This window comes from Lutjanus erythropterus, chromosome 2 (assembly GCF_056507025.1).
Source record: "Lutjanus erythropterus isolate fLutEry1 chromosome 2, fLutEry1.hap2, whole genome shotgun sequence".
Lineage (NCBI taxonomy): Eukaryota > Metazoa > Chordata > Actinopteri > Lutjaniformes > Lutjanidae > Lutjanus > Lutjanus erythropterus.
Window position 1 is genome coordinate 36,618,647 of NC_139318.1, and position 12,411 is coordinate 36,631,057.

The following is a 12,411-nucleotide window of genomic DNA, read 5'->3' on the forward strand; positions in this document are numbered from 1 at the left end:
GATATTCACAAACTGCTTGATACTGCTTGATGTTAATTGATTCATTTTTATACATATAAACATTTTAACTGGATCCTTCTATTCTGTTACACAAACATTTTAGACCCTTTAACACAGAAATCACGGAGCACTGCTACACCAAAGCTTGCCATCACGCTACCTTTGCCTTTTTTTTTTTTTTTTTTACGCTGAACCAAACGTCACCGTTATAACGTTGCACCGTTGTCTGATTTTAGCTAGAATGCCATAAGAAGAGGCACGACATAACACAACAGCATCATTGTCAGTCAATAAGCGAATCTCCTCTGCTCTTTTCTAATCACATGTAGAGCTGATAAGATCATGATTTTGTACCGGAAAGGATTTTATTTGTTCTTGAAAAAACAGGCTGTCACTTATTCTGCAACAACATAGTTAGAAGGACTGCATGTGTGATGATCTGCAGTAAGAGATTTCTCTCCTGCCTGTATGTGTTTATGTATCTGATGTGTATCTCTGTTTAGATACAACTGACAAATATAAAGAATGTCATTTAAAATACACAGTCACAAACAGCAGTGTATATGTAACACACTAGTGTCGTGTCTTGCAATCCCACCCTTTTAGACAGATGTTGACTATGTTACTACCTCCTCTGGCAGCTCAGAGGTGTTCGTACCTCCTTCACACAACGGTGAGGGGTGCAATATTCCCGCCTTGAACAGGCTGTGTTAAAGGGGCTGTTGACTGAGTGTGACATTGTACAACTGGGTAAAAAAAAAGGTGCTTTCCAGTGAACAAACTTTGCAACTGTTTCTAAATTATGTCAAACATGTTTACCATTTCTGTATTGAAATTCGTTATCTATCAGCCGACTTATATGCTAATACCATAACACATAACTACGATGACCTAAAAGGCTAATCTTGGCTGATATGTCGGCTCTGCTAATTTACCAGTCGAACTTGAAACACAATTAGACTTTATTGTCACAGTACGATTCCACCAAGAGTCATTATCTGATCATATTTAGATACTGTCCAGTCTGTATTTGAAGATCGGTATATTTCTGTCTGGGGTGTCAGACAGAGTAGATTTGAAGAAAGCAAAAACCTTCAACCTCAACTCTACTTCTTCGTGGAGCTACAGTGAAAATGGAGTCCTGTTTTCAGAATCAGACCAACTCTGGTGTTCAAACCATTAATTTGTTTCTTCCTGATTGCAGTGCACCTGAGCATGCACAGACCGGAGGCTCATAAAAGCGAACTGCTGCATATCTCACACACCTATCATCACATTGCCATTAGCAGATCTAGCTGGAGGCGAAACATAACATAGAGGAAGCAGCAGTGTATGGCAGCATTAATGACTGAACTCGATGCGAGGAGCACAATCTATCAGTACATATATGATGAAAGGAATCAAAATAAATCCCGCACTGCTGCCTGCAGAGAGTGCAACACAACTGAGTATGAGTGTCTGTGATAATGGATAACGTATGATTAATTTGTGGGTTAATAAATGTAAACAGATTCTATTTTCAATGAGGGACTCTAGAGTGCTTCTGCTTCAGGATGCAAACTATCAAATTCATTTAAACTGCATAATTCCCACTCTACATCAAGCTGCTGCGTTATTTCTCAGCATGCTATGGAATCATCCAGCAGAGGGGCTTGCTGCATGAGAATTCACTATAATTGAGCTCTAATTAAGCTAATAAACAAATAGAAGCCTTAGGGGACACAATAATATAGCTCCATGGGAGAATGTCATTTGTAAAGATCACAATTCTTTGGCCTTGATTAGCTCCACGGCCTGCTCGCCCATTATTGGAGCACCCAGAGGTCAACAGCCGAGACCCAGATGAGTGCTGTGCTGTAGGCCAAATGAACGCAACGACTGCTCTCTGAAGTCCAACATGATTCTCAGCTCCCTCTGTTCTGTAGCATCAATCTTCATTATGTATTATTGGGCCTGTGGGACATTATTGTGAATAATGCTGTTTATCTTTTTTTGCTGAAAACAGACAAAGAGAGGAGGGAAGCACCAATACCGACTACGGCACCGGATATACATCAGATGCAGAGCTCGTGTACTCATAAAACTACTCCACAACACCACCACCATCATCACCACTAATGCCTCCAACACCTGATATCACATCACAAAAAGTAGCCGCTTCAACACAAACAACTTAAGAAAAATCTAAAGAACCAACGTGATGCAGAGTTCAAGGAGTTTGGTAATGCTAACCACTTTTCTTGGTTGCGCTCGACACTCGTCACCCACTACTGACTGCAGCCACATACTGTAAAGTACTATCCAACTTAAACTGCCGGGAAAAAAGCATCAGCCTGTGTATCTCTTTGGCAACTGTCCGTAAAATTGTTTAATGGTCCATGTAAAACTGAAATAACCTCAGACGACATCAGTAGTATAGTGTCCAATACGTCTTGCTAGCCGTAAACTAATTGGATGCTGTGGCTACTTAATCCAAGGACAAAGAAAAAAACAGTCTACAACCCTCTTTTCTTGGTTGTTAGTGTTCTCTAGTCTGTCTGGCTGTGAGTTATAAGCGGGCTACAATTTCAAGACTACATATGTAGACATATAATTAAAACAATAGTTAAAGTGGTGGAAATGATAATGAGATATGTATCGTATCTAACATTATATGTAAGAGTAAACTCAATTCTGCAAGTCCAAAATAATGTTGTGGAATTATTATCGCTGAAATATATTGTGTACACAGTAAACCGCACAGCTTTAACATAAACTTAACAAAGGAGATCAATACAAATAACCCAAAAATGTAATGTGTACAGTGACCACAGTTAGACTATCAGAAGGAAACAGCCAATACTTTGTTACATTTAGAAAGTGAGGAACATCTTATGAAAATAAAACATCATTAAAAAAAAAAAAAGTCATTGTAACTTGACCTGTATTGGCATTATTAAGTACTCGTAACAGCACTCATTATCGGCAAATACCCAAACGTAAGTACATGTACTTGTGCTCGGTCGAAAAATGTGGTATTGGTGCATCCCTAAAAAGAGAGAAATGGAACGGATCGGGGGGGTGGTAACAGGTAGCGGGGAAGAACACCGAGCCGACACAGTCATGAGCGCTCTCCTGCCTGACATCTGGTCTTGTTGAACTCGCCGCAACTCCCACTCTTTGTCTGACTAGTGCACTAACAAGCAGTTTTTTGTCGTGGAGTTGCCAGGGCCAATAGTGTGATGGAGACTTCATAGAGAAATAAACAACGGCACTCGATTCATCAGTCCATTCATGCGCTGTAAAAGCAGGACCTCTTTGTGTGTGGGCTGATTGAATTTGAACCGAGCCTATTGTGCTGCAGCCTCATTCCCATGCATGCTATTGTCCGACGCCTCTCCTCCTGCCTCTTGTCTTTGAGGCAGCCGCTGATTTAGACCGTTTCTCCAGGTAAGCAGGTGTCACTTCTATTCCTGCAGCTAGCATAAAGCTTGCTGATCACACTCCATAGATAGAGCAGATGTCCCTGTTTGAATGATAGAGAAAGCCTCCCATGGCATTTGTTACATTTATCCTGGCACCAGATGACAAATAAATGACTGTGCTTGTACTGCTGAGGCAGAGGCCTGCTGTAAACTGGTGATGAGCGCATAGGCGGATAGATAAGGTAAATCAAGACCCGGAGGAAGTGGAGCATTTAATTGCTCTGAAAGACATGTCAACGTGGGCTGTGAGGCTTTGTGGGGCCTGTCATTTACAGTACGATGATTATGAGGTGTGTTTGCTTTGACATGTTAATTCCTTAAATAAGAACATTGTTTATGTAACAGCTCAGAGAATCAGTCACAGGGGTTTTTTTTGTTTGTTTTGTTTTGTTTTTTACATGAAGCCTAGCACAGCAAAACTGGCTACTTTATTGTTAGGCAGTAAAAGACTATCAGGACGTTTTCTGATCTGATGTCTCTATGGCAAGGATGACATCAACACATCAGCTTCTTCCAAGTCATTGTTAAAAAATAAATCTGTTTTATGATCCGAAAACATTATTGTTAAGCTTTGGCTTACACGGCTCAGTTTGGGTCAGGGAAAGGTCACAATTCGGGTTAAAAAGTTAATAAACAGTTTACATGTGTGGATTTTACTTTGCTGGACTGTTTTAACAACAGCTGAGGCAATGATAGATCGATACCAGCTGTGACCTCATATCAGACTTGGAAGCTGCAAGTTTAGCCATGTTTTATGTTGTTTAAGCATTTATTTTGTAGGTTATCCTGTTGAATTTGACATTAGCATGTTGCTAATGTGGCAGACTGGGGCAATGTTGGACTAATGTAATATTTAGGGACAGGGAAGAGAAACTGTGTGGACGTTCAGCCTCATTAGAAGCCAACTAAATAATGAGAGCAGGAGGACAGATGCTTTTTTTATGTTGCTTTTTGTGGAAGTTTATACTGCAGCATGAGCTGAATTTGCACTGAGCTTTCTTTGTATATATCATATCCCATATGAATTGAGATATATTGATATTATTAATATTTTTAAAACTTAACAAAAAGCTAAACTGATGTCAGACAATAGCATTTGTGCCAATGTGTTCCACCTCCTTTACTCTCCACACAGACTGTTTACCTGCACACACACACAAAGCCCACTCAAACGTGATCAGTTAATACTAATCTGACTACACACGGAAACTATAACCAGAACACTTCTGACGCAAAATCTTGTCCCTTCCCTACAGTCTGTCCCTGCATATACACACAGATATCTGTTTATAGAGATTACTTAAAGGTAAAAATCTTGTTTTGGGGGACTTGCTGAAATGATCAGTGCTGTCTTTTTTGCTTGAGGACAGTCTCTTAAAAGCACCCTACAATAACAAAGTGACTTAGAGCTGCATGGTCTGACTACACGAAACCATATTAGAGTGTGAGTTAAATTAGATTTTTCCAACTCGACACTCAAAAGGCCGTTTTGGTTATATATTAAATATGATTATTCTCTCTCAAATTAGGAAAGAAAAAAAATGTAGGACATTTCCCTGAAGCAAGCTTTTCATTTTGTGTTCCATTTCATGTCTTACCTTAACAACGCTCAGGGCAGTGGTAGAACTTTTCCAAATGATAAAAGTGGAACTATCTCCCAGCCATTGTGTGTACACTTTTCTACAGGAAATAATAATTAATGAGTGACTAATATATATTTGGAGTGTCCTGTGGGCGAGAGAAGTTTTTCAGGGTTTGTAAATTAAATTCATCTGAGGTATGGAAGGCGAAGAAAACAAAAAGTAGGACTTAACTTACCCTTGAAAGATTTTTTTTTCTCTCTTCTATTTTACTATTCAAAGCCATGCTAGCTAATGGATTACCTCATCCTCCAAAAAAGCTGTTCAATCTCTCTGTGATTGTATAATTCCCTTTCATCTTCAGAGAGAGGAGATGAATGGAATGATTAAACAAAGAACCCGCTGATATCCATGGCTGCTGTTGACATGCGACTTAAGATGTGCAACACTCGCATTAAAAAATAATGTGGACTTACTGGTTTTTCTTTATTGTGTGTGCTGATCAAGAATGTATAGTGATGCTAGTTGACATTTCAGTGCATTTTCCTGAATATATTTCAGTAAACGTAACATATAATGAGGAGTATCCATTTAGCTCAACAGGCCTCTCATTGTTTTCAGCACATTGATGCTATTGCTCAGTTTCAGTGTTGACACCAGTAGATTTATGGGATAAGAAGAGGCCAATATGCAGATTCACAGTAGTTGGAACTTTGTGGTGTTAACACAACATGCAGCATATGAAAATAATCTATTGTACTGCTGGTCACATACTGCAATATTAATGTAATTCAATTGGCTGCAGTCATATGCAGATTTTCTGCAATGCTGTAGACTATAGAAATTATTTGAGGATGCTGACCGTGACACAATGAACACACTCAGTCTCTCAAGAACGTTTTTTCCACAAAGGTAACTATCACAGCCAGTTTTCTAGGCCAGCATTTTGATGCATTGTTTTGTTTAATCCCAAAGGGGAGGAGGTAAGGATTAATTTGTTGCATCTGTCAGACCCATGCTGGCACCACTGATAGTGTCCATGCCAGTATGAGGCTTTTCCCCTCACTACTGTCCTCTCTTGTAGCCACTGAGCTTTTGTTGCACTGCCAAAAGACCTCTTTCAACTGGATCTACACATTTCTACTGTGCCATTGTTGTACCCCCCTGGCTTTGTACCCAGATTGTCTCCACTGACTGTGAGTTCCAAGCACAGCCTCCATTTCCATGTCCCTTTTGGATCCCTCTTGACCTGTAGCCTCCCAGTGCCATCCCACTGGATGTGATCCAGGTCCGCAGTTCATGAGGTCAGGCACATTGATTTGACATGGGAATACGAGTGTGAGCTTGTGTTTGGGTAAACAGCTCATGGGTCTCTAATGCACTGTGGCATACAGCCGTCACATATATGTGAGTCACTGGCTTGCGTGCTGCCTGCAGAGTTATTAGAGAATGCACTCGTAAAACTGTGTCCACACTTCAGAGGTTGTTAGTATATTTGAAATGTGAGGCTTCCACACGACATCCTCTTTTTAGCTGTTGTTGTAGCTGCTGAGTTCTATTAACTTCATTTCTAAAATTGCTCTCGTCATAAAATAAATGCAGAGTGGAATATTTTAATAAGAAAATGAACCGTGGAGTTCTGTGTGGGACTGACGTACAAATTTAATGATTTCTTCACAGCAGTTTTTAAAAGACGCTGATGAGTGTGCACTAGTGGAAGACGTACTTAAAAATTTAAAAACAGTAAAATCTCAATTTAAAAATACTCCATTACAAACAGAGCGAAATGTCTTAATTATGCACAGTATATTATATTACTGCACTAATCTCCAACTATTTTGATAATTAATTTAGTTAAACGATTATTTTTTATAAGAGATTAAGTCTAAATTCTCTGATTCCAGCTTCTGAAGACGGTACAATGAATTTCTTTGGTTTGTGGACAAAACAAGACATTTGAGGGCATCATCTTGGGCTTTGGGAAACACTGATCAACATTTTTCACCATTTTCTGAAATTTTATGGACCAAACAACTAATTAATTAATCAAAAAGAAAAATAATGAACAGATTCATTGATAATAAAAATGTGTTAGTTGTAGCCCTAATTTATGCATTCAAATATAAACAGAACTGTAAACCAGCTGACCTCAGTGGAGCAAATTACAACTGCCTAACACACTGTTGGGTAATTTAATCCAGGGGTCCCAACCTGTGGGTCAGGACCCCACAAGTGGTCACAAGAGAAATCTCAGGGGTCAAGAGCTTGTTAAAAGAATAGAAGAGCAGCATGTTTCTGCTATACCAAAGTCTGCTTATTTTTAGACTCTCCTGCAATCTTTATTTTTTTTAATTGTTTGAGAGTTTTACCTGTGACAATAATAGATAATAAATAGAAGACAAGGAAAACTATTAGGTTGAAGTGGTCACAGGCTTTAAGGAGAAGATGACATTTTTTAAAGAGACACATGCCAAAACAATTCAGGTACTAGTTTATATGCAACAATGAGGTATATTTTAGTTGATGATTGTCTGTTTACTATGTAAAACTTGTTCTGTAAAGTAAGTAGTAGCTATACATGTCGGACGAATGTCGTGGAATCAAAAGTACATTTCTCTTTAAAATGTAGTGAAGAACAAGAATTAAGTAGCAAAAAATTGAAAAACCTAACAATTGTACTTCATTACCGTACTTGATTAGATGTACTTAATTACGTTCCACTGCTGTAAATGTGTAGTTTTGCGCCTGCACTATAGAGTTATTACAGTTTTGTATTTTTCCATTACTTTTTATTTTTATTTCATTTTTAATTTTTCAGTTAGTTTCCAGAGAGGGTTTGCTTGTTTCAGTTTAGTTTTTATTGTTTATATAGAATAGGTATTATAGTACAAACTCAACACTTTGTGAAGGCAACTGACTCGCAGCCAAAGACTAAAACTAAAAACATTTCCTGAATATTCTTATTGTATTTTAGTTAGTTTTTGAGTTAGTTTTGTTGTTAGTTTTTCAATTGTTTTTTAAAGCCTAGTTTTTACTTTTATTTCAGTTTACAAAAAATGTTTTTTCACACCTAGTTTAGCTTTTAGTTGTTAACTATAATAACTTTGCTGCACTCTCCTGCAGTAATTACAACATTGTAACATTCTTGAATCAATAAAGAAAACAAGGATTAAGACAGGAAGCTAATTTGATTTGAAATTAAGGAAGTGTTGAGCATGCGCACAAGTTTCCATGAGTTGGAAAAAAAAAAAAACCTGGATGACAAAAGAAATAAACAGCAACAGCTGTTAGCTTACCTTCTCTGTGGACTGTGAGGTGCCAAAGAAGATTGGGATGAATGCTAGCCAAATAATGCAGGTGGTGTACATGGTAAATCCAATGGGTTTGGCCTCGTTGAAGGTCTCAGGCACCCCTCTGGTTTTAATGGCGTAGACTGTACAGGTGACCATGAGCAGCATGCTGTAGCCCAGCAGACAGATCAGAGAGAGGTCAGAGATGTCACACTTGAGCACGCCACGAGCCATGGTGGGGTTAGATGTCCTCTGGTCCTCATAGTCAATAATGGCCTTGGAGGGATCCACGCCAAACCAGATGCACACACCCAGCAGCTGCACCGAGGCCAGGGTGAATGTGATGACAAGCTGGGAGGCTGGAGAAATGAACCTGGGTGCACTGACGGACATGGTGCCCTGCTCAAAGATGCGGTAAATACGGTTGGTTTTAGTGAGCAGGGCGGCATAACTGATGCTCATGCCCAGACCCAAGAAGATCCTTCGGAGGGAACAAATTCCTACATCCGGTGTAGAAATCATCAGGAATGTTGTGGCATAACAGAGGAAGATGCCAGTTAGCAGCACGTAGCTCAGCTCTCGGCCTGATGCTTTCACAATGGGAGTGTCATTGTAGCGGATGAACGTGACCACCACAAACACGGTGGCCATGATGCCAACGACTGCAATCAGCACAGGGATGACTGCCCATGGAGAGCTCCACTCCAGTTTAACAATGGGGATTGGAACGCAGCCTGTGTGATTCTCGTTGGGCCGCAAATCAAAGCGGCACATCTTACATGTGTAGGTGTCCGCCTGGTACTGATAGCCATCACAACGCTCACAGTGCCAACAGCACGGAATGCCCTTCACGATCTTCTTGCGCTCGCCGGGCTGACAGGGATGACTGCAGATGGAGGAAGGGATCTGACGAACACCGCCGGGCCACTGCATTGAACGAACCTGCGAGGGAGGCAGATAGACATGAATGGACACAGACAGAGAGACAAAGATGGAGGAGGAGAGATTTGGCGAATACTAAGCTGTCTGTGTCGTGTAAAGTGGTGGCATGTAGAGGTGGTGAGATACTTTATTGATCCAAAAAGAGTCCCAGGACCCCTGCAGGTCAAGGACAATCTACACGGTGGTTACTTGCTGTTAGGGTGTTTGAACCTGGCCTAAAATACTGTTCTGTATCCTCCCAAGCTGCTTGGTTTTATTTATTTATTTCAGTCGGGGGTGAGAGAGGGCAAACAGGGGGGTCAAATAAAACATTCCTCATGGATTCAGCAAAATTTACTGGTGGGAGGTCAAATAATCTGAAGGGCAAAACATAAGAGGAAAGGGGAAACCTATTGTTTACTCTACAGGGAACTGACTGTGTTTTTCTTTTTTTCTTGCTTTGGTAAATAGTTGTTTGTGTTAAGAAAAATCAATACACAGCTGTCTAGAATCAAAGGAATAAAAGATAAATTCTGTTTCAGGATGCTACTCCCCTTTGTGGATTTTCCCCTTTTACGAGCACACTTGTAAAGATAAATTAAATTCATCATTTCAAACGGGTCTGCTCCCTTTAATGTTATGTTATCAATTTTATTCAATTGTGGCAGTTCATTCAAAGCCGGTAAATTTGTCTCTAAACGTGCATTTAATTAAGAGCTCAAAGAAGACTAATTAAATAAGTCGGCTTTAGAGTCACAACTGGCACGTTCCACAGTAGGTGCCCACCACAAACCTTGTTTCTTTTTCTTTTTTCTTCGACAGCACATGTTGTTGAAAGAGGTAAAGAAGGCAAAGCTCCTCTCAAGCTGCTTCATGTGTTCAATTGTACTCTCTTCTGCCTGCCCTGGGCCTCCTCTTCATTTTGTCAAAACATAATTTGTTTGCTTCCTTTATGTAATTTACTGTTATAATGCTGATACTTCATCACACCCCATGCACACAGTATTGTTTTTGGAAGTCAGTGATGCCGTCTGCAGAGATGATATTAAATATGTCTGTCCTTAAGCTCTCATGGCTTTCTTTTCATCACAGTCCGCCCTGTTAATCATTTAAAGCGCCCTCTGGATATTTACACCTTTGAAGACGGCACTAAGCGCTATCAAATGGTTTGGGAGGAGTTAGTGAGCAAACACGCGTCTGCAGAGCTGCAGAAAACAACTTTTCAGAGAAGGATTTTCATTGCAAACATGAATACAAACAACACTTGTAGGCTAAATGTGATCAGTCATTTAGTGTTGATAATGTGTGGGCATGGAAATGAAAAGGCAATACTCACGTTGAGATGGAGTTGATCCGTCCAGTGGCCAATTATTTTGTACTCTGCTGTTTTGTTTCTGATCTGGTACTGGTAGATCTCGTAGCGTCCAGGAGCATCTCCATTTTCATTGAAAAGCACTGGGTTGCCAGCTATGCCTAAGTGAGAGAACAATCATCATTATCATCATTTATTGCACATCATTGACTCATTTTCGATGTACTGAGCATAAATCTGTGAAAGCAAACTAATGTTGTCATTCCACTACATTAGAAACCAAAATGATGGTTGTGAATCTGAAATATTTTCTTTCTAATTTGGCAAGAACATATTCTCAACTGCTGTGGCTGCAGGAGATGTTTCATTATGAGAACATGTATAAATTAGGAATTACTTTTATACTGGATGATTCATATACAAATGATTTATGTTCACTGCCAGCTCAGAGTCTTTGCAGGAAATTGTCTGCCCGTAATGTCAAAAGGTGGAAAGAGCAACAATTAAAACTGGATTTTAAATGAATGTATTTTTTAAAATGATTTTTTTGTGCTTTTTGTACCTTTATTTTAGATAAGGGAAGCTGCAGATAGACAGGAAAGGGGGCAAAGAGAGTGACGGGACGACATATAGCAAAGGGCTGCAGGTTGGAGTTGAACCCGGCTGCTGCTGAGGTCTTAGCCTCAGTCGATGGGGTGCAAGCTTTGCCAAGTGAACCATCAGGGCGCCCAAGAAGTTGGCTTTTTAAACCATGACTACGATCTTACTTAGTTTAGTTCCAGACTTTGAAATCACCACCCAAATCCCTAATTTGTTCAGTGATTCCAATAAGTCTGGTGTTTTTCTCATTGACAGATGTTTCCTCCGATTGGAATCCACTCAGAGCTTTGTGGGTAACATTAAGAATGGGGATGGCAGCTAGCATCTTAGCTACATCCAAGAAAAAAATAGTTACAGAAAATTGCCACAAAAATGGCGCCAAATATGGAGAATGATGCAGTTTCACAGGTTTTTGTATTTTCCTTAACCAATAGTTGAACATGCTAACATCAATAACCCATCAATAATAAAAAGATAAAAAATCATGTCTTTTTCCTTTTTTTTGTTTTACCTAAACAATTCTAGCGGCACATTACTTATGTGAAACATTAATTCACGAAGCACAAACAGAATAATAAAACAATAAGGATCTGGTTGGAAACAGCTGCTCTTGTCTGGCATTCCTTATTCAACAATGTCAAACATGGTGCTACAATATGGCATAAAAATAACAAATAGTGAGAAAACCTGTGAGCTCGGGAACAACTGTACACAAAACAGACACTACTGGTTAATAAATTTTTAATCAGTTAAAATTCTGAACAGCAATAAATCGATTAATGATTACTCATTAACATCCCTATGACTAACAGATACAGTGATTCTTAAAATTAGCTTGTATTTTTATTGTCTTAAAAATGTGAACTGCCGCTAGAAACCTTCAGCACAGCTTCTTTGTTGAATGAAAACAATGTCAGCAGGATGGTCGGATCGATCAATTGTTAGTGACTGGATGGAGCAAAAAACGCACAATAGAACAGCAGAACATCATAAATGAGAATCAGAATTAATTAAGCGAAAAAAAAAAGCTATTTAATCTGGTCTCAAACTGAATCTTACTTTGACCTTAATAAAAGTGTTTTAGTTTTCTAACTTTAACAATACTGTGGTACACGGGCAAATACTGTAGACAGAAATCACTTTTGCTTTTTTGGTTTTTACAGAATCTTCTAATGTCAAGAATTTCTTGAGCAGTACGGTTGTATACACACACAGTGCACATATGCAGACCCAAGCTGCCTTTT

The 12,411-nt window shown here is 39.4% G+C and overlaps 1 protein-coding gene across 1 annotated transcript in view; it reads right to left on the reverse strand.

The window, feature by feature from the left end:
• LOC146332062 (metabotropic glutamate receptor 4-like) overlaps positions 1-12,411 on the reverse strand; it is a 233,787-nt gene that overhangs the window by 11,336 nt on the left and 210,040 nt on the right. Inside the window, exons 8-9 of the mRNA XM_084738654.1 lie at positions 10,592-10,728; positions 8,341-9,276 (exon numbers count right to left, since the gene is read on the reverse strand). Coding sequence (XP_084594780.1) covers positions 8,341-9,276; positions 10,592-10,728 — 1,073 coding nt within the window. The remainder of the gene's footprint in view (positions 1-8,340; positions 9,277-10,591; positions 10,729-12,411) is intronic.